This window comes from Ahaetulla prasina, chromosome 2, assembly GCF_028640845.1.
Source record: "Ahaetulla prasina isolate Xishuangbanna chromosome 2, ASM2864084v1, whole genome shotgun sequence".
Taxonomy (NCBI): domain Eukaryota; kingdom Metazoa; phylum Chordata; class Lepidosauria; order Squamata; family Colubridae; genus Ahaetulla; species Ahaetulla prasina.
In genome coordinates this window covers 133,671,445-133,695,846 of record NC_080540.1, presented here as the reverse complement: position 1 = coordinate 133,695,846, position 24,402 = coordinate 133,671,445, and the positions used below count along the sequence as shown (strand labels likewise).

The 24,402-nt window shown below is 39.2% G+C and overlaps 1 protein-coding gene across 5 annotated transcripts in view; it reads left to right on the top strand.

Annotated features, from left to right (window-relative positions):
* The window catches only part of SPAG9 (sperm associated antigen 9), a 101,961-nt gene that overhangs the window by 42,804 nt on the left and 34,755 nt on the right, over window positions 1-24,402 (top strand). For all 5 annotated transcript variants that reach the window (XM_058172866.1, XM_058172867.1, XM_058172865.1 and 2 more), the window contains 10 exons: window positions 4,939-4,996; window positions 5,602-5,754; window positions 5,836-5,887; window positions 7,149-7,279; window positions 9,270-9,326; window positions 10,897-11,070; window positions 14,721-14,850; window positions 21,476-21,571; window positions 21,948-22,115; window positions 23,575-23,746. In XM_058172866.1, coding sequence (XP_058028849.1) covers window positions 4,939-4,996; window positions 5,602-5,754; window positions 5,836-5,887; window positions 7,149-7,279; window positions 9,270-9,326; window positions 10,897-11,070; window positions 14,721-14,850; window positions 21,476-21,571; window positions 21,948-22,115; window positions 23,575-23,746 — 1,191 coding nt within the window. The remainder of the gene's footprint in view (window positions 1-4,938; window positions 4,997-5,601; window positions 5,755-5,835; window positions 5,888-7,148; window positions 7,280-9,269; window positions 9,327-10,896; window positions 11,071-14,720; window positions 14,851-21,475; window positions 21,572-21,947; window positions 22,116-23,574; window positions 23,747-24,402) is intronic.

Sequence of the window (24,402 nt, the reverse complement as noted above, 5' to 3'; positions counted from 1 at the left end):
AATGCATGTTTAAAATGCTTTAAAATGTCAAGAGGTGTTTTGTTTTTTTAATTAACATGTATTTTGTGGTACAACTGGAGTGTTTGTGAGTTGTTCCTTCTTAAAATATTTCTTGGTGGAGGAATATCTCTCATTGCCAAATTCATGCGGAAAACACACACTTTCCTCTATTCATTTGAAAATATATATCTATGTTAGTTTGAAGGGAGAAAAATACAGAAAAATACTGAATTTCCTTTTTTCCTCTTTCTCTTTTCCACTTCTCTCTGTAATTTAGCTCCTCGCCCCTGGCTCTGTTTACTTAAAATAAAACCCAGAAGTGAATAGGAGATACTTCCAATGTTTTATAACTTATCCCATTCCACTAGCAGTCACTTTGTGTTATGCCCACACTGTTCCTACATTTTTTAAAAAATAAGATTTTTGAGCCATTAAAGTTAGTCCTATAATAGATATAAGCTTTCAAAAAGGCACTTCATAGTGGCACCTTATTAGTATGGTCTCAGTTACGTTATTGCTGTTTAGAAAAGTGGGGAATGGCTTTGAAGAGAGGAGAAATGGCTGTAGTAAAAGCATACAAAAGGGATATGTTAGAGACAATTCAACAATTGTCTCTAACATATGCAAAAATTGTCTGCAACAATTTCACTTTTATACCAAAATAGGTAATTTTAATCAGGTAATTTCTTGATTGTTTATTTGTACCCTATGACTAGCATTAAGTATTGTACCTTAGAATTTTTGATGAAGGTATCTTTTCTTTTATGTACACTGAGAGCATATGCACCAAGACAAATTCCTTGTGTGTCCAATCACACTTGGCCAATAAAAAATTCTATTCTATTCTATTCTATTCTATTCTAGTCTAGTCTAGTCTAGTCTAGTCTAGTCTAGTCTAGTCTACTCTATGTATATTTAAATAGATAATTAATGCAGTATTAAGGTGATCAACAGGCATGTCATCATTTGTAATATTGCTCAGTCGTAACCATGTACTAATTACTTTAGCATAGATTTGTTTTTGTTTTGTTTTTTGAGAGTATGTGTAAATAGAGCTATCAATATGCATAATGTATTTCTACAGAAGGCCAGCTGTACTCGGTCTGAGGGAACACAATATATATGAAATGTTTTGTATTAGTAGTTTACTGTACTGTATTTTGGCATGCTTTTGCAACATTAGTTAAATGGCATTCTCCAATTTGCTTTCTCTTGGGCTGCGTACCCAGGAGAATATTCTGGTGTGTATCCTTTTTATATATTTGAAAGTGATTGTTTTGAAGTTCCGCATTCTTGGCTGTTGCTTTCATAATGTCTGTTTTGCAGTTTGTTTTGTCTTTATCCTGCCTAGTGCTTTTTAATTTGTTTTGCCTGATAATTATTCTCTTCTCGGAATACCAACAGTTAAAAGTGTTGTTCACATAATTGAAACAGTTCCTTCTTCGAAACTGAAGTATTCTAAAAACCCAAATTTTGACTCTTCATTAAAAATAGTCTTCCTTTCTATGATACTGATCCAAATTCTGCCAGTGCAAACTTTCTTTCTGAAACCATTTTCATTATTGTTTGAGCTCTTCATTCAGGACAAAAGGCTGTTTTCTAATCTTTGAAACTTAATACAAACAGGAAACATGTTGTAGGATGAAAACTACAAATGCTAGCTAGTTGGAGGACAAAAAGAATAGAATGTGATTATACTACCCTGGCAGAATGGACAGAGTGTTCCTGCTTCCCACACAGAAAGCACAGAATCTGGTTTTTTAAAAAAAACCTATAGACTTGAGCAATACTTTGAGTGTATCTTATTAAACAAACAAACTTCTGTCCCTTTGTTTATATTTTTTCCATAGTTCAGTCTTCTTGTCAAGCACGGGTGTCAAACTCGCGCCGTCATGTTGCCGTCATGTGAGGTTTTGTGACGTTTTTTCCCCCTCCACGGAGCTGGGGTGGATCTGCGCATGACACATTTAGCCTGCGGGCCACCAGTTTGACACCCCTGTATTAAAGCATCAGATATTGAAATAAATTGTATTAAATGCATAAGAATTTCAAAAGCTTATTTTTGCCTCGCTCAGCTAACTTTCTGCATAATTGCAGGGTGCTCACAGAATACCCTCCCTGCAAGAATTTCCCTGTTCCCTGAGGGAAATTTCTGGTGTACAAGCATAATAAATACCAAATAGCTCATTTGCTCTAGAAGTTATTTAAAGTTTTGTACTTTGAAGTGTAGGCAAGGCTTTTGGTGAGGAAAGTAGCTTTATTTAACCCTTAAATAAACGATGCCCAGGTAGTCCCATTACTTCTCATGTTGCAACAAACTAACGGTCATTAAGTGAGTTTACCTTGCTTAATCACCCCCACCCCCTGCTCTCCCTGATACAGACATGAAATGGAGCTTGGGGTGTCTTTAGTAGGAAAGCTTTAGTAGACCTACCATAGGCCAAACCCACCTGCCTCAGACTCCCCCAAGGTTTTCCCCACTCCCTCAGACACTCTGTGCTTTGCTTCCCAACATTAGGAGTCCCCATAGCCCTTGGACTGCTCTTTCCCTGGTTCCCCTCAGGCCTTTCCCCTCCACACTGGCTCCTATAGACTTTTTGCCTGCCCCCCACCCTGTCAGGCCCTACCTCTCCTTCCCACCACCTGTCACCCATTGTGCACCTACCTTTCAAAGATATCCAGAGCTCCAAACTTGTGGATTTGTAGCTGCTCCAAAATGGTAGCTACTTTAGGGACACAGCCATGCGGCCCAGTGATGAAGCAGTCTTGTGTTTTCCTAACGGAGCTTTCTGCAGCACTGCGTGGGTTAGGGAAGCAGAGCAGACTGCTTCATCTCTAGGCCACATGACTGTGTCCTAGAAGTGGCTGCTGCTTCAATGTGGCCACAAGCTTTCCACAATGCTGCACAGAGCAGACCGTTTTGTCCCTGGGGCACATGGCTGCATGCTGGAAGTGCCTACCATTTGGATGCATCCAGAGTTCCTTGGCGGCTGCTCAGAAAATGGTGGCCCCTTCTGGGACCCAGGGACACTGAGGGACGGAGTGGCTTGCCCTCTTTCCCCACCACGAGACTGGAGCCCCAGAGATCTTCCAGAGGTAAGTGTGTAGTGGGTGAGGGAGTTGGGAAGGAGGCCCAAGCCCTGTGGGGGCCCTGTGGAGGGAAAAACAGGCCCAAGGTCTGTAGGGACCCAGCGGGACAGGATGAGGGAAGATAGGCAAAGGGGAGGCCACTCCAGCATCTCTGAGGTCAGTCATCAGAACAAATGACTGTGGAGCCGCTGTAGCGTCCATAACTTTGGAACAGGGTCATAAATGATTTTCGGCAGGTGGGTCTATCATAACTTCGAACAGTTGCTAAGAGACTGGTCGTCAAGCTAGTACTACCTGTACTTATCAGTCTCATTTCCCATCATTTCATGTATATTCAGTAATACCAAGCATTTCCCTACCGTTACCCACATTTTATGAAACCGCCTACGGTATATTAAATGTGGAGAGGTGTACACGTGGATAACTGCCAGTTAACAACCCAAAATGATTAACCTATGATTAGATTTGTATAAAAAGGCCCAATTAAAAGTCAAACATTGAACATGTTCATATTATAGTACACCCTTTCAAAAGATAGTTCTTGTAGTAATGTGTAGTCTTCTCTATCTTGCATTCCATTAAAATATATGCAAGTTTGGTACAATGGAGCAAAAAAATAAAAATAAAAATAAAGGAATCTGTTAAGAACACGTTCTACCAGAAAAAGTTTTAAGTATTTTTTACTTTAGAAGAATTGGAATGTGGTACAGTGTTTAAAAACAGTAAGCATGGTTTAGTTGATTAGGTTTGTAATGACTTGATGAGGGCTGTTTTTGCGGAAAAATACTTGGAATCATCTCATTAAACTGAGTACCATTTCAGTCATTTAAATGCCACATTTATTTAAAAAAATCTAAAAGAGGTTACTGAGGGAAAAACAAGAGGACGGGTAATCCATATATTTCACTTCTAAATTCATTTGCATTAAAGGTAGCAATGGCTACTATTATCAGCTCTGTTAGTGAAATGCGAGCTGGTATGACCAGTATTTCTGGATACTACTTTATTGAGATAGTATTCTCCCTTTAAGGCCTGTTGTGATATTTGGAGAGATCTCTGGTAGCTTCTCTAAGAAGTGGCAGGCTGGATTGGATGGATCCTTGATCTAGAAATGGCTCTCTTTTAACTGTTTGTCTTGCTGCTCTACATATCTTGCTGTAGCCATTTAATGCTGGCTTTACCCTGAAATCATCCATGTTTCAAATTCTCAGCCTTCACTGTTCTGTACTTCATTTTTACTGTTCTCATTACATATTTCTTCTTCCTTTTGCTCTTCATGGGATGCATGGGCTTTAAAGACCATGATTTCTTTGGTAAGGCATCATCTCGTTTGAGGAACATTTACAAGCGCTTTCTATCATTTGAGCTTATATTCAGTATTTCTCGTGGTGTCACCTACTTGAGTTTGAGATTACATAATATAAAGTTTTCCTGCTGTTTTACTGTGGTTACCAAATGAGATAGAATTTATTTTGGTTTATGTGCTTGGACTCAAAGTATTTTGCCTTGCTTCTTTGGGTTTCAAAACTGAACTCCATGCTAGATTCATTTACAACCTAAAAGCAAAATACTTTATATCTGAAAACTCTTTTTTGATCAGTGGTTATGATCATAGTGCTCTGATCACAGAACATCTCTGTGAAATGATTTCATTTTAGTGAGGATACAAATCTGTAAACATTTATATCAGATGGTAGGAAAATTCCATGGCAAAAAATGATGTCTTACTTGTGCGGTAAAATTGTGAGTTCCACAGCACATGTTGAATATGCTGATCAGTGCAGTTGTTAGTTGTTAAAGCACATATCTGTCTTTTAATGTTTGTTTATTCTCTACGGTTTTTGAAAGGAATGGGACGTGAAGTTGAAAACCTTATCCTAGAAAATACACAACTACTCGAAACCAAGTGAGTAATAATTTCTCAGTTTTTAGATACACTAACCTGTTTCTTTAATTAAACATGGTGTTGCATCCCCAGGAGTTGCTGTCTGATAAAGGATATAATAATTTCCCCTAAATCAGGGGTTCCCAACCTAGAACGTTTCTGATATATTCTCGCACACAGTACAAAAATAATTATATGCATATAATTTGCAAATACTCTACAAAATTTGAAACTTCTAAACCCAAATTTTTGCACCCCCCGGAATGTCATCTTGCACCCCAGGTTGGGAACTCCTGCCCTAGGTTTTGTGTGTAATGGCACACATATACATGCATAGAATTTTGTGAAAAATACATGGTAACTGGAAATGAGGTTTTTACTTCAGATTTTTGTTGAAAAGACCTTTCTGAAGTATATTGGCTTCACTTAGCAAAATAATAGATTATAAAAAAGTAAAATCAGATTTTTATTTTTATTTTTGCTTATTGTATATTATATTTATTGTGTGCATGTGCTTTATGTATTTATTGTATATGTTGCTGTGATGAAGATAGATCTGTGAGTGACATTATTTCTATCAATGAATATTGTTAGAAGTGATTTAATTGCAAACATCTGTGTTCTAGAAATGCCTTGAATGTGGTGAAGAATGACTTAATAGCAAAAGTTGATGAACTGACATGTGAAAAGGATGTGCTGAAAGGAGAATTGGAAGCTGTAAAATTAGCCAAACAAAAGCTTGAAGAGAAGAATAAGGAGTTGGAGGAAGAGCTTAGAAAGTGAGCATAAATTCTTGGATGTGTTATAGTGAGTTTTCTAGAAGAATTCTTGGACTAATTTGATTAATTCCTCTTGCTTAGAGCCCGTGCGGAAGCTGAAGAAGCAAGGCAAAAATCAAAGGAAGAGGATGATGTATGTATTCATATTAATAACATTGGATCTACGTTTTCTCTTATTCTTATAGTACTATGGTTGGGTTAATTTTCCTAGTTTTCTGTGGCATTATTGTAGAGAAATATGAGTTTACAGGTTGCTTGTATATGCCAATCCTGTAACATACTCTGTTGGGGGTTGAGGGAAAATCAGAGAAATTCTAAAAGATGTTCAATTAACGTTTTTTTCTCCATTTGGGCCAAAACTGGTCATGAGGCCCTTTCCCCCTCACTGCTGTCAATATTCACACTTACCTGTAAAGCTCTGAACTAGTAGTCCTCAATCTGCAGCCATTTGTTTAGTGACTGTTTGAAATTACAACAGCACTGAAAAGAAGTGACTTGTTGTGTCTTGCCCGCCCTCAGAGCAGCCGGGGCCTTCTTACCTGCTCCCGAACACTGAGGAATGTATGCCTCCCGGTCCCAGTCCTGGCTCCATGCCCACACAAACTGCAGAAGAAGGAGCATCTCCCTGCCCCAGCCCTGACTCCATGCCCAGGCAAACGGAGCAGCTAGACCCCTCCCCCTCCTCCACAGCATGTGAGCCTGAGGAGGGTTTACTCCCAAGAACAGCTGATTGGAGTGACCCTCGCATCAGAAGGCTGGATAGGCGGAGGCAACAGAAGGAAGGGAGGGGCAGGCTTTAATGAGTGCTGAGTCATGGAGCCACACCCCATGGCCTATATAAAGGATCTACTTTCTGGCAGTCTCTGAGTCAGGCAAAAGTCGAACTTATCTTGCTGAAGTCACTTACTGGTCTCCTGCCTGCTCTGAGGACTTTGCTAGGACTTTGGGCAGAGCTGCAGAGGCAAGCCTGATTCGGATTTCCCTGACCCAGCCGTCAGCGGAGGAGTGGGACACGACATGACTTATGACTGTTTTTGATACTTAACAACTATTGCAGCATCCCCATGGTTACATAATCAAAATTTGGATGCTTGACAACTGATATGTATTTATGATGGATGCAGTGTCCTGAGTCATACTGTATGATCACTTTTTGCGAACCTCTGACAAGCAAAAGTCAATAGGGAAGTCAGATTCACTTAAAGCTGTGGCAAGAAAGGTTGTAAAATGGGACAAAACTCACTTAACAACTGTCTTGCTTAGCAACCAAAATTTGGGACTTTAAGTTGTGGTTGTAAATTGAAGACTACCTGAACTGTAAAAACTGTATATGATAGGCTTTTGTGCTTCCCAGTCTACTTGGTTAAGCATGCTTGGTATCTTTTCAACTGCAGAGTGATATTCCTACTGCTCAGAGAAAACGATTCACACGTGTTGAGATGGCCCGGGTTCTCATGGAACGAAATCAGTACAAAGAAAGGCTAATGGAGCTTCAAGAAGCAGTGCGATGGACTGAGATGATAAGGCAGGTGCAATTTTTGGTAATATTGTAGATAGATTAAACAAGTCATATACATTTTGTTTACTATGCATGAGAAAAATGCTTCTTTCTTAAAGGAATTCTTTACTGTATCAGTTTTTTTACATAAACATTTCACAAAAGTAATTTATTTAAAAAAACAGTAGCACTGTTAAAGGTTAACAGAATTATTATGACATGTTTTTGTGGTGCTTTTATAGATATAAACTAGTTTAAGATTAATTAATTTTTGTAGGTAAGTGGACAAGATTATTTTTTGTTAAGGTTTTAAGAAAATGAATTAAAAAGCATCAAACAATAAAAATTGGCATGTGGAAACTTGTTGCAAGACAACAGATAAAATGATCCAACAGCTGTTTCTTGGGAGGGATACCACTGAGAAGCAGCATGCCATTCATAGAAAATTGACCTATGCCAGGTTGCTATTTCTGAATGAAATCTGTTTCAGATTTAAAACTGGCCAAGTTGGTATTCTAATTGCAGTAAAACAGATGACATGATCGCTCTAGGAATAGATTACTGATTACAGCTGTGCTTCTGATGTAAACGAACTTGACATGGAGGCAGTTAAATAGTAGACTGTAAACCTCTCTAGGTCCTGTTGTACATTTGGCTGGCTTTGGTCTTGTTGCATAGTGCTGAACATGCATTATAATTTTCAGAGCATAGATCATTTGTTGCTGGCCGTGTGTGTGTAATTCATAGGTTTTCAGATTAATTTAGGAAAAAACTTGAATGATAAACAACTCAAGAGAGGTGGTGGTTCCTCTTCACTGAATGTGCTCAAGTGAAGGCTATGCAGAGATCTATCTATGAGGTCTTAATTTAAATTTCTGCACTGAGCAAGGGATGGATTTGGTGACCTAAATGCCCTTCTGTTTCCATGATTCTATGATAAATATGTGGATTAAACATCTGTCCCACTTACTAAATATATAAGACCATCCATTTTTAGCAGTAGGCGTGCTGGGATGCCTTTCCACCAGCTCTATTTGGCCTTTCTCAGCTCCTTTCTGAGCATGTATTTTTTTTAAAAAGTGTGAACAGTTGTGAGCAGTTGTATATGAATACTGTCTTCAAGTCAGTGTTGATTCTTGGTGACTGCCTGGATAAGCCCTTGTGGTTTTTTGGTAAGATTTTAGAAGTTTGGTTCTTAGGGATGAGAGGGACTGCCGGCCCAGCTTTGTGCATAAGGCAGAACTAGAGCTCATGATCTCCAAGTTTGTAGCCTGATGCTGTCAACCAGGGCTGTCAAACTCCTGGCCCACGGACCAGATCTGGCCACAGCCACGGCCACAGCCTTGGCCACATCCAGCTTAGCGAAAGGGGGGGGGGAAGCCCCAATACATCACATGACGCCGCTGTGATGATGTGAGTTTGACATCCCTGCCTTAACCCTACACCAGATTGGCTTTCACCAATTAGTTTGAGCGAATTTTTAAAAAACTTCTATTTAAGGTAAACTATATTCATCATCTCTATTTTGTTGCCATCTAGTGGCCTGATAGATTACTGTTTTGTAGTTAGTTTTTATAGAAAACAAAATAATTCATTTTTATGATTAGATTGAATTATTCTGCATGAGAAAAATCTTCAGTTACATATTGCAGCAGAAAAAATTCATTTTGCTCTCATGTAGTAGGTATACTTTTAACCTGTACAGGTGATTATTTGTTATTGTTGCGAATTAGTTATTGTATTGAATGGTTGCAATTACTTTTATTTTTATAGGAGATACAATTGAATTTAAGAGGGGATATAGCAGTGCACAATCGCTGATTTTCTTAAATAATGTCATCCTCATGTACAGCTGTACAGCTGTGGTGTTTTTTTAGTCTAACTCTCAAATTCTGTTTCAGAATTTGGAAAACTGTTATTGTGGATTTACTTATAAAATGCCAACATGTTTCCAATCGTATGAAATGCTCAGATGTGAGAGCTGTTATAATCTGGGCTTTTTATTTATTTTCTTTAGGGCATCAAGAGAAAATCCAGCTATGCAGGAGAAGAAGAGATCGAGTCTTTGGCAGTTGTAAGTATTGAGATACTTGTATTTATTAAAAATAATATTATTACTCAATTAGGGACTTTTAATTAACTATTATTTTCTTTTGTTGTCTAGTATGCCAGACAGGTAAGATGTTAAAGCTGAATTATATTGTAAGCTGCATCCTGAAACATTTATTATGCACTTAGCAGCCAAACATAATTGTCTTTCTCTAATTGTGGCAGTTTAAAACCATGTTGTTTGTATACCTACTGATTTCAGTTCACCAAATCTGTTTGAGGGGAGTTCAGAGTTTTGCTTTTTGCTCTGTTTAATACTAAAGCTATAATTACTAAAATTGTACACGAGAGATTGCATGACTGTCCTGTGTCCTCAGAGTTTTTATTTTATTTTTGTGAGGAATAATTTAGGATTATTTGGTTAATGAAAATGTTAGGAACTGGCAAAATTGCAGGGCTCAGCTGCTAAAGATTCAGAATCCTGCAGGTTTGTGTCTTCATAATACTTTTATTGCTGCTCATGTTGTCTGTTCTTACCTTCTGCTTTGATATTGGACTGATATACAGAGATTGTAAATCCCTACTACCGAGACTGATTTATGAACAGGATAATCCAGTATGTTTGGGTATATACCCCCTGATTTTAGTTTAATTGGACTTCTTTTGGATAGCCAGTGTTATTAAAAAAGAGATGAAAATCATATTTATTTAAAAAGTAGGGGAAAGAAACAAGAGGAAATGGGTGAAGGGAACAATCTTCAATAGGAACCTAAAAGATGTAACAGTGGGTAGGTCATGAATTTCATAGGTTGAGAGCATTCTGAAGTGCATGTGCCACCAAGAAGAAGCTATGCTGTGAAGAACTGCAAGTCAGCACTCTGCCACTCTTGGGATACAGAGCTGGTCTTCCCCTTGTTATCTTAATAATCAACCAAGGCTATCATACTAGAAAATGGCCTCTTCATCTTAGCTATGCTGTGTGCAGCAGCCAAAGGGCAGAGATTCCAGATAGGGGAGATAGGTGGGAAGGATTGAGGCTAAAGCAGTTTGCTCAGGGCAGGAGAACATGACTGCGAGACATTTCAACTATCATAAATGTGGGCCAGTTGCCAAGCACCCAAGTTTTGATCACATGACTACAGGGAGCTTGCAATCCTTATAAGCGCAAGGATCCATTATAAGTCAATTTTTTCCAGTGCTGTCAGACATTCAAATGGTCATAATCTGAGTACTACCTTAATTATCAGGGACCAGAGTCTTGTCATACTTGATATGTGGCATTATCTTTTTGTGATGTGTGGCATCATCTTTCCCTAGAGAAAGCCATTCCTTCTTTTAGAACCACAGTTTTAGATATTTTGCTGGCCTTTAGCTATCTTCAAAACATTTTTGACTTGAAAGCATATGGGTTAATTCTGATGAGCTTTATAGCTATCTTCTAACGGTGTGGCTGTATTGAGCAGTGAATGGCTCTTCTTTTCTGCCCTGCTTTGTGGAAGGCACTGTGTTCAATGTGCATGCACATGTAAAACTCCAACGATCAAGAGGCTGTCTGTACCTATGTATTCAAGTGCCTTTCCTTTTTTTCTTTCCAGTTTTAGCAGATTATTCAGTTCATCCGGCAACACTGCTAAGAAACCAGAACCACCAGTTAATGTTAAGTACAATGCACCAACCTCACACATTACTCCTTCAGTCAAGAAAAGAAGCAGCACTTTATCTCAGCTACCAAGTGACAAATCAAAAGCTTTTGATTTCCTCAGTGAAGAGTAAGTTCTGTTTTCTTTACAGAGTAAAAAACTTACCAATTATATCAATATATTTCTGATGATTGGACTTTGCACTCATATTTGTGTTGAGTGCAGAGGTGGTGTCAGTGCTTCTGCCCAGCTTGATCTTGTTGCACGAGTTGTGTGTCTTCTTGAGGTCAAATCTAGATGTGGTGATATATGTCTTATTATCTCTAGACTGGATTATTGCAATTCAAGCTACGTCTTGAAATTTCACCTGGCCGAGAATGTAACACTGGGAGTCTTCTCTTAAAGGATTATAGTCCTTTAAGTCCCTCAGAGGCTATGTTTCTTACAAATTTGCAACCATAATTCAAAACAGTGGTAATGGTGGCTTTTCAAAACATAAAAGAACTCAAGATGAGCTACCATAAAGAACATATTTTTCCAGTCTGGTTGCGCAATCGATTGATGGAGAGAGACTTTTCTCTATGTTTCAGTTGACAGGAAGCATCTTCTTTCTGTGGTCATGTAAAATAATAAAATTCTTTATGATGGAAAAAACTAGATTGCTAATTTCTAGGAATTCTATTGTAAAGTCACATTTATATAAGACCTTTTTAAAAAAATTGTGTGTGATTATATATGTACTTCACTTGCCACCAGCATTTCTATTGATAAGTGTTCTGAATATTGTTCTGAGTATTGCATAAGCCCAAAGAATGTAGTCAACAATTATATGTCTAAAGTTATATAATTTAGTCTATGGCATTCACTCAGCATTGCTAAAGTATAACCTTCGTTATCATACTTGAGTCTAGCATAACATACTAAAAAAATCCTCCAAATCATTTTAACTTCTTTCTTTTGTCTTTTGAACACTGCTTCTATGTATAGCGTCTAGTTTGCATATCATTTGCACAGACAGCAGTTTTGTGAAAAGGAGATCACAAGCACCCAAAGCGTTATCTTTTATATAGTAAATGGGAAAGTGCAATACAGGCATAAATAACTCAGCCTCTGTAAGAACAATATCATTTGTGTTTGCATGAATTGTGACAGATACTTGTAGGTGTAATTTATGGTGGAGAGGGATATGGCTCCTCCTCCTCCATCACATTCCTTTGTTGAAACATTTGCAGAAAACAAGTTAAACCTTTCTTTAATTTTCAGAAACTGCCCAGTAGTTCTCTGCAAACTTGAAATGTACATGTTAAATTTCTATCTTCCTTCCAGCTTTCTTACCTAATGGAATCTCAGTGATTTCATTGGAGCACACAGAAAGTTTTTAAGAGACCATCAACTTCCTGTGTGCTCAGGGGTGAAATGCTCCCGGTTCGGATCGGCCGATCCGGTAGCGATGACAATAGGCGGTAGCAAAAATCCCTGGCCCCCCTGCCCTGCCCTGCCCACCCAATGCCTGGTCGTCCGCTTCCCTGTTTCCTGCTTCTTTTAAAAACTGCTTTTAAAAGGTAAAAAAAAGGCTCTGACGATCACAGCTGAGCCACACTATCTTCAGAGCCTTTTTTAACTTTTAAAAGCATTTTTTACAACCTATTCAGCTGAATAGGTTGTAAAAAATGCTTTTAAAAGTAAAAAAAAAAAAGATTGCGTGCCACAACTGATCACTCCCCCCCCCACGCTGTTCTACTTACCCCATGCCTCCTTTTGGCATGCACTGTGTGCGCACCTTGCATTTGGTACATAGTGTGCACTGTGCATGCATGCACGCAGCGGGCAGGCGCCACCAGCAAACGGATAGTAAATCGGTTCAGATTTCACCACTGCATGTACCCCAACATATCATGGGGGTAAGTCGGGCAAGACAGATCATGCACAATACTTTGAAAAAAGAGTAGAGGGTTCATGGACATACAGAAGAGTATTGGGACAATATGTTTCTGGAAACCTATCTCTGACTCTATACTAATTAAAACTTTTATATAGTTTTGAAATGTTTCTTCAATAATATAAGCTTTAGGTTGATCAGAGGTAGATTTTTTTCAAGCCTTCTGTGGTACTCAAATGGTGTGCTGCAGGCTGTTCTCAAAAATGTAAGCTAGGTTACAGCAAAGAAATGAATGGCATCAAGACCAAATTTTAATCTGGGACTGAAATTAAATGTAGTATTAGTTAAAATAAATGAATGGCACCAAGATCAAATTTTCATGTGGGACTGAAATTAAATTTAATATTAGTTAAAATCAGTAGTGAAATGTAAAATTTGTTACTACTGGTTCTGTGGGTGTGGCTTGGGAAGGTAATATGATTGGGTGGGTGTGGCCAACTTTTTTTTTTACTTTTAAAAGCATTTTTTCTACAACCCCTTCAGCCGAAAAGATTGTAGAAAAAATGCTTTTAAAACTGCTTTTAAAAGTTTGATTATCCCAGCTGAATTGCCTGATCGTCAGAGGCTTTTTTTCTTTTAAAGGCAAAAAAAAATGCTTTTAAAAGAAAAGAAAAGCCTCTGACGATCAGACAACTCAGCTGGGATCGTGAGAGGAGCCTTTTAAAAGCATTTTTTCTACAACCTCTTTGGCCGAAAATGTTTTTAAAAAGCTCTGATTATCCCAGCTGAGCCGCGCGATCATCAGAGGCTTTTTTTTTTATTTTTTACTTTTAAAGGATTTTTTCGGCCAAAGGAAAAATGCTTTTAAAAGTTAAAAAAAACACACCTCTGCTGATCGTGTGGCTCAGCTGGGAATGGGGGGCAGGGATTTTTGCTACCGGTTCACCGAACCACCCGCCGCTATTGCTATTGGATCGGGCAATCCGGTCCTAACCGGGAGCATTTCACCCCTGGTTAAATGAATGGCACCCAAGACCAAATTTTAATCTGAGGCTCAAATTAAATGTAATATTAATTAAAATTAATGCAATACAGTTACCACTATTTAGATTTTTCCCTTTCTGTCATGTAGCATGTAACAGTTGATAGTAATTTTTGGAAAAGTAATTTTGGGGACTGGGCGTCGTACAACTGTTCTTTAAGGAACAGAAAACTAAATCGTTGTTGACAAGTTCTATCAGATCAAGTCTAAATTCTTAGACGTTGCTAAGGGATATACTGGCTGTCATCATTTCCTGCTTCCAATCATACTGTGGATGTCGAAATATGAGATAAAACAGAAGAGGGGCAATCCTACTTAGGAGAGAATATCAGTCTTCCAAATTATAGCATACCCATAATAGTTAACAACATGCCATGTCAGAAATATCTTTTTTGTGTGTATTTCATACCAATTTAGGTAACTTGAAAAATACCTAAATATTAAAATGCAACTTTGTAAAATAAATTAAGAGCATAAAACTGTCTATAAGTTTCCTACAAATCAGTTGAGGATACTTTTATTCAAATAAAAAATTCAACCCGGTGTTATTTAAATATTATTATATTTACAACAATACATGTCTTAATTTTTTTCCTCAAGTGATTTAGTGTAAAATGGGGATATTTTAGATTCATTGATAATACAATAATTGAGACAAATTATTATTTTCTTTTTTATAATCTGTTTTAGGGGAGGATTATATTAAATTCAGGAGTACTATTTGGGTAAATATAGTAACTTTAAAGAATACCTGCTTTTGCATTCACTAAATCTGGATATCTGAAATGCTATTTTTAACAATATGGAAGGGAATAGAATTATTTGGATTTTTTTAAAAAAGTGTTTCCTTTGGTCTAGGTCTGAGGCCAGTATGGCCTCACGAAGAGAGCAAAAAAGAGAACAGTATCGCCAAGTGAAAGCTCATGTTCAGAAAGAAGATGGCCGAGTGCAAGCTTTTGGTTGGAGTCTTCCTCAGAAATACAAACAGGTATTGGTGTTAGATATTAACTACCTAGCACAGGAGAGGTAAACTCAACTTTGCTATTATCTGTTTAGGTATTATTGTTCCATAAGGGGATCACTGAAAGCATTTCTGCTTATAAATCAAAGATGGAAAAAAACAATAGTTTGAGGATTTAGGGCTACATGTTATGTCACTATGCGGACACACCCATTAAATAAAATATAGCTATGAACTGAAACAAATGATTATATAAAACTAATAGCCATGAAAAATTAACAACCAGTTTGAAGGGGTAATGGAGGTTTTTAAGTATTGGCAAAAATGAAAAAGAAAATCTCATTAAGTTGCAAGAGTTGGGTTTGGCTGGGAATATTTACCACTTTCCTCCTACTTCTGGTACTGTACTAGGACTGAAAGGGCTTTTTAAGCCTCTTGCCTCCTGCAGCAAGGAAAATCCTGGGAAGGCTTCTTTTGCAAGTTGCAATGTACCACAGGGCGTAAATGGGAAAACAGTGCTACTTTACTGCTAAATGGTTAGTTAAGAATGGATGCTAAATGATTGGTTATGAACTACAAATTTTTACTAAAATGCATAATAGCGTATTATTGTGGAGTAGTAATCTTGTGCATTTCTTACATGAAATCCCTGAATATTTTAATGAAGGGAGTTAGGTTTTTAAAGCCTTTGTATGAAAAGGCAGCATTTCTGTTTTAAGCATAATGCTGTTCAGAACAAAATCAGTAAGATATTAAACTGTAAGAAGAATGGGGTGGCCTATTATTTGGGGTTTTTTTGTAATGGAACATTGTTACTGCACTTTGAAAAATGGAAAACATCCCTGCAACTTGTGTATGTCATATATCTTGAGAACTGTAGATCTCTCTCCCATTCTCTCTATCTCTAGATAGGGATGTGAAAGATTTTTTTTTTAAAAAAAATAATAGTACTGAACCAGTATCTAACCCTCAGTCTTTTTATTTTAAAATAAAAGTATCAATTAACTTTCATATGCCTGAGAGTTTAATATTTTTGTATTGTGTCAAATCCATCAAAAATGAGATGTGGTTGTGTGTATCTATCTATAGAATGCCAGGTATGCCTTAATGTAAAATAAAGAAAATGTGTATCATTAGGAGACGTCTATGGAGATTCTCAGTAATACAGGTCATGGTTATCCCAAAGGTGCTTTTTCAAGAGGCAACTGGACTTTCTGGTTTTTCTTTGAAGACATTTTGCCTCTCATCCAAGAAGCTTCTTCAGTTGAAGAACCTTTGAGACATTAGGAGACATGCAATAGAGTTGGCTGCAGATTGTATCTTTATTTCTATTTCTGCCTTCTTATAGACAGAGTTCTGTTTCTTTAATTCTTTTTCTCACACTGCTTGAACTTGCTGTTACTTAGTTTAGTTATCTTAAGGTCATCTCATTATTTTAAATCTTTGGGCTCTTTGGTTTAAAATGTTACTCAGCCTACAAACAAAAGAGTCTAATCTTTTCAAAGTGAGAAAACAAATGGAACCTATTCTGGTTGTTATAAAGAAATGACAATCTACCATATTTTTTGGTGTATAAGACGCACCTTTTTACCACACAAAAGAGGGTGAAAATCTAGGTGCGTCATATACTTCGAATGTAGCCCCACCCACCCACCAGTCCCCACCCTTTGGACATTTTCGACCTCTGCGTTTCACATTTTCGGGCAGTTCCAGATGGAAGGGATCTGGGTCGGGGCACAGCCTGAGGAACAAGCCTCTTTGGGACAGTCTGGGGGTGGGGGAATTTGCCCAACGGCTTTGGCGAACAAGGTGGGTCCCACGGTTCACAGCTGCTTCCCCCTCTGGCCACCCAGCGGGCAGCTCAAGGCAGACAATGGCCCCAGTGACTTCACTCCCCAGCAATGTGAGGAGCTGCTGCCACCGTCTAAGCCCTCTCCATATCTGGAAGTCCCTAAAGCAAAACGTCCTTCCTTTCCAGCACCGCTGCCCGTTGGCCCGATGCAATTCACAGAGCTGCGTTTCAGGTGGCAGCCTGTTTCCCTCCAATGTGCTTTGGTGAACCAGCGAGGAAAGCCTTTTCAGGTGACAGCGCCAGCCACATGTTTTGGATTCGGGGAGGAAAGCGCTTTGCATAGTGTAGCAGGGAATGGGGATGGGGGGGTTGTCGGTCGTTTGAAGGGGAGGGGGAAGCCGCACGTGTTAACTGCACGTGCAATGGTCGGTTTTTGGAGGAGGAGAGGCGGAGGAGCTGGGGATGTTGATGCTTTGGCCCTCTGCCCCCCACACCCCGAGGCTGCCCTGGATAAGATCTCCACCATCAAGCTGTTTTGAGGAGGTTGCAGATGGCTTTGTAGTACTCGTTAAGCTGGCTCTTCAGCCACAGCACCTGGTACTTCTCCGCCATGCAGTCCTTGCAGAGGCTTTCACTGAAGAAAGAGCCAAAGCCGGCGTCGTCCAGGAGGAAGGTGCCTCCCCCACCTGTCAGCCTGGGTCCTCCCCCGTTTCTCTTGTAGAAGTAGTCAGCCATGTCCTCCGAGACCTGCTTGACAGTGGAGATTTTATGCATGTGCAGCTTCCCCCTCAAACGACAGATCAACCCCCCCACCACCATTCCCTGCTACACCATGCAAAGCACTTTCCTCAGGCTGCGCCTGAAATGCAGCTCTGCTAATTGCTTCGGGCCAACGGTCAGCGGTGCTGGAAAAGAGGGATGTTTTGCTTTAGGGGCTCCCAGGTATGGAGAGGGCTTAGGCGGTGGCGGCGGCTCCTCACATTGCTGGGGAGTGAAGTCACTGAGTTGAAGCTCACTGCCCTGAGCTGCCCGCTGGGCGGCCAGAGGGGGAACCAGCTGCGAACTGTGTGGCCTGCCTTGTTCACTGAAGCTGCCGGGCAGATTCCCTCACCCCCAGACCGTCCCGAAGAGGCTTGTTCCTCAGGCTGTGCCCCGACTCTCCCTGCACAGCATGCGAGGGGTCTCTTCGGGGAAAGCGAGTAGTCCCTGTGGATCACAGGAGCACCCCCCATAAGTTTTCCAGAAAAGAACTTCTCAGTAATCGACACCCTCTTTCCCAGGCGAGTCTCTGAGACACCTCTTGCTTGCAGGAGGAGGAGGAGGAGGAAGGCAGCGTAAAGCAGCGCCACCTTATTCTGGTAGGCAGAGGTAGAATTCTTTTTTTCTTGTTTTCTCCCCCCAAATTAAGGTGCGTCTTATACTCCGGTGTGTCTTATACACCGAAAAATATGGTAATGCCTTGAAAAAATCAAGTAGAAGCTAAGTTCCTTGTGGATACTGTCATGGGAAAATGCCCCATTAATTGTCTATTGAAGACATGTCATTGCAAGACAGCACTCTTCTCCTCTTGTCTGCCTGCCTGCCTGCCTGAAAGAATTGTTTCCTTTTACTGCAACACAGGATAGCCTAGGCCAGGGATGCCAAACACATGTCATCACAGTGTCATGTGATGTATTGGGACTTTCTCCCCCTTCGCCAAATTGGCCATGGGCATGGACAGCGTGTGACGCATCGGGCCCGTGGGCTGGGAGTTTGACAGCCCTGGCCTAGGCTGTTATTCTTAGGAGCCTTTGGAGGTCAGTGGGCTGTAATTAGCTGGAAGATCTGATGTGAAGATTACTATTCTCTGCAACATTTTGGCCATGAAGATCTTAATTCATGTCCAACAGTCTTCTGGAATACTGCTGAACAACTGTAGAAATCTTTCCCTGCTGCCACTTAGTAACTGTAGCACTTCTGTAGCAAAGTGGAGTGGGTAACTGTACCATAGAGATGCTGATGTCAGCGTTCCGGAAAACCTCTCCTGCAGAAAAGATTCCAAAGCCAACATCTTTCAAAGTTCTTTTACTAGCATAGGTAAACTGGCACAGTTGGATGAAAACCGAAACTGGAGATTTGGGTTCCTCCCTCAGTAATACAAACTCCAAAATCTCCATCCTCATGACCCCTCTGCCGGTCACATGTTCCAATCCCCAACCGTCCCATGTCGAAACATCACTCCGGCCACTCCTCCTCCAGATGTGAGCCCAGCCTGACCTTGACCGGCAGAAAAATGTTATGTCTAATAGTCCCTGTACTACTTTCCCACACCAGAGAAAGTGGCAGCGTGTGGAAGCCTTCGGCCTAGAATGGCTTCCAAAGCTGACAGCTGATCTATTTCAAAGTAGCTCTGTAGCTTGCTTCCCTTGGGGCTCTTTCTTCTGTCCAAGGAGTGATGATTCTGTGGCACCAGGAAACTGAGAGCATATGATGCATGGATCTTGTGCTGCCAGTTGCTTGGCACTGAAGGAAATATTTCCCACTAACCTCTATCCTCCTTCCCTCTAGGTTATCAATGTGGCCAGAACACCCATTTTTCTTTATTGCTAGACAGATTAGATATTCAAAGTGCAGTTATTATTTAAAGGTATCGTCTTTTTCTGCCAACTCCTGCATTGAGTAATAGCACTTTATTGCTGCCTTGTGAAAGAAGGCTAACGTGATAGATATTATAGAAATATGAAAGGAGGTCAAAACAAAAAGAGGTGAATATGCAGACTGTTGGCCTAGTCTGCTTAGTCTGATGTTGGCTACTGTTGTGGTTATCACTTCTTTTGTCTTGTTTGGAATTCTTGTTGCTTCAGAGGTGACGGGATTAGGACAATGATTCTGTCACAACATTTCCATTGTAATTTCAGCATACTTCCTCCAGAAAGGGGAAATCTTGAGAAGAGACTTTGATTGCTATTAAAAATCTAATTAGGAATGTTATTGTAGTCTTATGGCTTGGGTGTGGTTTGACGCTTTGGAAAATAACTTGATTTAACTTGGATAGTTGTACACAAGTAGTTGTAACTATTTTTATTTTTCAATACAGTGGGATGGATTATTTAGAAACACTGGTCTTTTTTGTCCATCATGATGTACACCTAATTAGAAAGAATTAGGCAGAGGGGTTTGGGAGCTAAAGCTCTTTATGTTCTGATTTAAAAGCTAACAAAAGGAAAATGCCCATAAACTTTTATGTTTGTGAGAATGGATGAACATTTCCTATAAATAAATTTGAACGTCTTTGAAAGTCTCACTTGAACAATGCAAGTGCATCAGTTTTGTCTGATTCAGTTTATTGAGAGACTGATATCTCTGCTATAGTAGTTAAGCCACATTGTTTCTGCGGGCAATTTTCTACAGGCATTTCATCCTCTATTACAGTAGCCTCTGGCAGTGAGAATGGGTAAGGACAAAACTTTGTTTTAAGGTTTAAATTGTGCTATCTTCCCCCAAAACTTCCTTTACAAAAGTCTCCCACGTATTACTGCTTCCAGTATGGAACAGGACTCATGGTAGTAATGGGTATTGGGTAGGCAGAGGCAATATTTCTAGTAATTCCTTGTACATCAATAAATGGCTCAAGGTCATCACTAAGTTTCCAAATCCATTAATAATTTACCTAGGAAATTAAACTTTTAACTGCTCAACCACTCCTGATTTCCTAGAGATGCTTTAGCTGTCAAAACCTAATTTCATTACAGGCCAGCAAATCACAAGACTCATATATTTCCCTCAAAGTATTCAACAGAGATCAAAGAGGCCTGTATATACTTTGAACACTTCTGATGCTCAGAGCTAAATGAATGACTGTATTTTTAGAAGATTCCTATGGGCTAAAGAATCTGTCAGAGATATTTCACGTGGGGGAAAAAGACTCATGAATCATCTGGCGCCTAGGGTCTGCTGAGATTCAAAATACTTGTGCCTAGCTATTTGGCATTTGAAAATCATATCCTCATAACATTAGAATATGCTAAATATATTAACGAGGTTATTGAAAATGCTTCATTAGAATTCAGCAAGCACAGAATAATTCCTAGATGGTCCTCAAAGATTTCCTTCAGCTTGAACATGCTTGTCCTTAACCTAGGCTTTGAATCCCATGGGTACTATGTATATCGTTTCACTATAATTCAGATGAGTTAAGACCACAATTACCTATACCTGAAGAATTTTCTAAAACGAGTCACATATTAATCTACCTTATATTACATGCTGCTATTTGGTAGCTTACAATAATCTTCCCTCGTGGCCTTATCCAAGTCTCCATTTGTGTCACTAAGAACTAAGGATGATAAGGGCTTCTTCTGGAAGTTATATCAGACAGTAAGACATTGAAACTATTAGAGTAGTAAAGTAGAATAGTTGTTTGTAACATCACTAAGGGATGTTAAATATATTTGTGGATTATATCAAGTATTTTCAGCAAATGCTACAGTTTGGCCCCTCTATCTCAGTGTGAAGACCTTTGGAAAAAAGAGTACTGCAAGTCTTCTTTCATTTACCAAGATTTTAATTAATTTATGCATATTTCTCTTCAGAATGCCTGTTCACACCAGATAGAGAATGGGAATTGGTCACTGAGTTGTTTCTGCTTTTCTGAGATGGAAGCTTCCAAACTTAAGCTACAGTAATTGGTCAGGAATGGACTTTCATATTTGTAGCAGAAAACTCTTCCTGGGTCAACCTCTCTTCCTTCGTGTTTCAACAGTCTTGATAGGAAGAAATGCAGTCAGAATTCCTGTCTTCCTGGATGATAGAAACAATTAACTCACTGTTGGCTTGCACCCTCATATCAAAATCAGTGTTACCTTTTCTTTCATTCTTTAGATTATAAATGGTGGTGCTCAGGGTGACAGCAGGATGAGGAATTTGCCTGTGCCTGTTTATCTGAGACCACTTGATGAAAAGGATACCTCCATGAAGGTAGATGAGTTTTTGTTTTCTTTGTCTCCTCTCATATACTGTAAACAAATGCCAAAATAGCTGGGAGATTGTTGGATAACTTGTGAGGGGTGAGCTGATTTGTTATGTGTCAGGTTGGGTACGGAAGTCCATTAAACATGTGCGTGATCTGAGTCGGGATCAAGAGAGCAGACTGAAACATCATGACAGTAATGGACAGAAATAAGTATGGCAGGCAATCTCCTATCAAATCAGTATTACATTTTCCTTTATTCCTTAGAGTATAAATGATGTGGGGATGGGAGGATGTACTTAAGGATACTGGGTTGTGCTATTTGAAAGCATTTCATAAAGCTTAATTTGATAAAATGTTTATCAAGCTCTCTTGTCATTAAAGCTATGGTGTGCTGTAGGAGCGAACTTATCTGGAGGGAAAACACGGGATGGTGGTTCAGTAGTTGGTGCCAGTGTCTTCTACAATGATATTGCAGCTACAGATATGGACAGCGGCAAACCGAGAAGTGCATCTCAAAACAGCTTGGATAGATTGGATCAAGAACTCAAGGTAATGCTAGAGGTAGATTCAAATAGTTTCTGCTTTGTGTCGTAGTTGACAATACTTGAGTTCGTAGTCCTAAATTTGAAGTGTGTTTGTGTAGGAGAAAAGTTTGTGTAGGAGAAAAGGGATGCAGAGCTGGGTGGCAGAGTTAAGTGCATCATCAGTTTGTGGATTCCCACAAGCACTCCAAGTCCAACCTCTCTTGAATTCCGTTGACCCTTATACGGCGTCAATTTAATGTTGAACTTTAATTGACCAGATTCTTGATATAGGCTTGAATAAATCTGCTGTGCTACAACCTTACGAATGGTCCTGATTCTTTGCCCCTGACAGTTTGCTTTACATAGCAGGCAGGTGAATCATTATTTCAAAAAAGCTTGCCAGAAAAGAAGTTAGAGAGTAGGTCCATATTTTTCTCTCCCCCTATTTTTTCCCCTTTAATGACAAATAAAAACATATTGCCTTCAATTGGATTTATTGGGAGGGAAGTAATCAAAGTCATCACTTTGGTTAGTGTGAATTACAGTTGGAAGTATATTTGGGGATCAGTCTCTTTAACTCCCTTCTCCTGTCATTGAAGTTTTTATATATGGGGAGAAATGAACTTGGGTCTCTCTGGTAGATAGGAAATTGTTCCCTGTCAAATCTTCCTCTTTGAAAACTGGTCAGGGTCTGCAGAATACACTCATGCTTCCAGGATTTTGCTCATTCTGGGTAACTAAGGAGTATTCCACACCCTCTGCAACCAAACACATTCAGCAACCATCTGATGATACATTTCAAAGGGGAACTGATAACCTACCGTGGCATTTGCATCTCACTTCCTTATTTGCAAGCTGCTGAAAACTATTTAACACTTCCTGCATTGCCTGCTAAGCTATTGAAGGTAGTCCTTGGCTTCCAGCCATTCGTTTAGCAACCATTCAAAATTACAGTAGCACAGAAAAAAAAATCAATCCTCTCCCTTATGTCTATCATAGCATCCCCATGGTCATGTGATCAAAATTTGGCAACTGGCATGTATTTGTGATGATTGCAGGGTCTCAGGGTCATTCACGCATTAGGAATATGCAGCTACTCAAAATTGAAAGGCAAAAAGTAGGTTAGGGTTAGGGTTAGTAAGTACACTCAAGCACTTATTGTCACTGCCCTAAAAAAGTTGTACCTTTTCCTGGGCTCACAGAGTTGGGGTGTAGTTTCAGGAAAGTATATATTTGAGGTGAGGATTATGGAAGTAGCAATACAGTAATGTTATTATTTATTTAAATTTATTGGGTGTCCAACTCCAGTTATTGCATCTTATTTATACCTCCTTAATTCAGATGCATATTTCCAATAGGTATCTGGCAACCAGGTGTTACTGCCCTCTCATAAAATAATCAGAGATTGTTATTGCACACTTTACAACACATCATGTGACACAATTATATGTTTACATTGGTTGGTCTTGGTTTTCCTTATACAGGACCAGCAAAAAGAGCTGAGAAACCGAGAAGAACTATCAAGCCTTGTTTGGATCTGTACGAGTACCCATTCTGCTACAAAAGTTATCATTGTAGATGCTAACCAGCCAGGAAACATCCTAGACAGTTTCATTGTTTGCAATTCGCATGTACTTTGTATAGCTAGTGTGCCAGGTAAGAGACACAGTGTAACAATTGTTTTAAGTTAATAAGGATTCTTTTCCACTTGTTGTGACAAAGCTGGATACTTCGGCTTTAATTAAATTCAGCTAAAGGGTAGAGTCATTCTCAGACAACATTTGCAAATTAGCTATTAATGTTTCTTTTGGATAGTTTTGACTGTTAGAAGTGCCTACATAATATATAACTAACCTGGTAAATTGCAAAAATCTTAGATCACTAAATTCTGTTAGAGAAGCCAACTATTTCTGTTGTGGCTCAGGAAAAATAAGTAAAATTTATTTGAAAAATCTTGACATTTTATAAACACAAAATCTATTCTGAATACTGTATTTCTAAGACTTGGGTTCTGGTAAAAACAGCAAGTTGTTTCTAAGAACCAATACTATTTGGTACTTCATTTATTTATGCTACTTTATCTGGCAGGTGGAGTTTCATTCTGAGATAGGAGTACATACACATTGGTGACTTTTGTGATGGGAATAGGAGTAAAATTGTAAGCAGTGAGGAGTTTGTATAAATTGTGGAATTATAAACAATGGCCTTTCAAAACCTATTAATTAAAATATTTTAATTTTCTAAAACTTAAAATGGCTTTGAAGTAGTTGCATCAATAACATAAAGGTAAAGGTAAAGGTTCCCCTCGCACA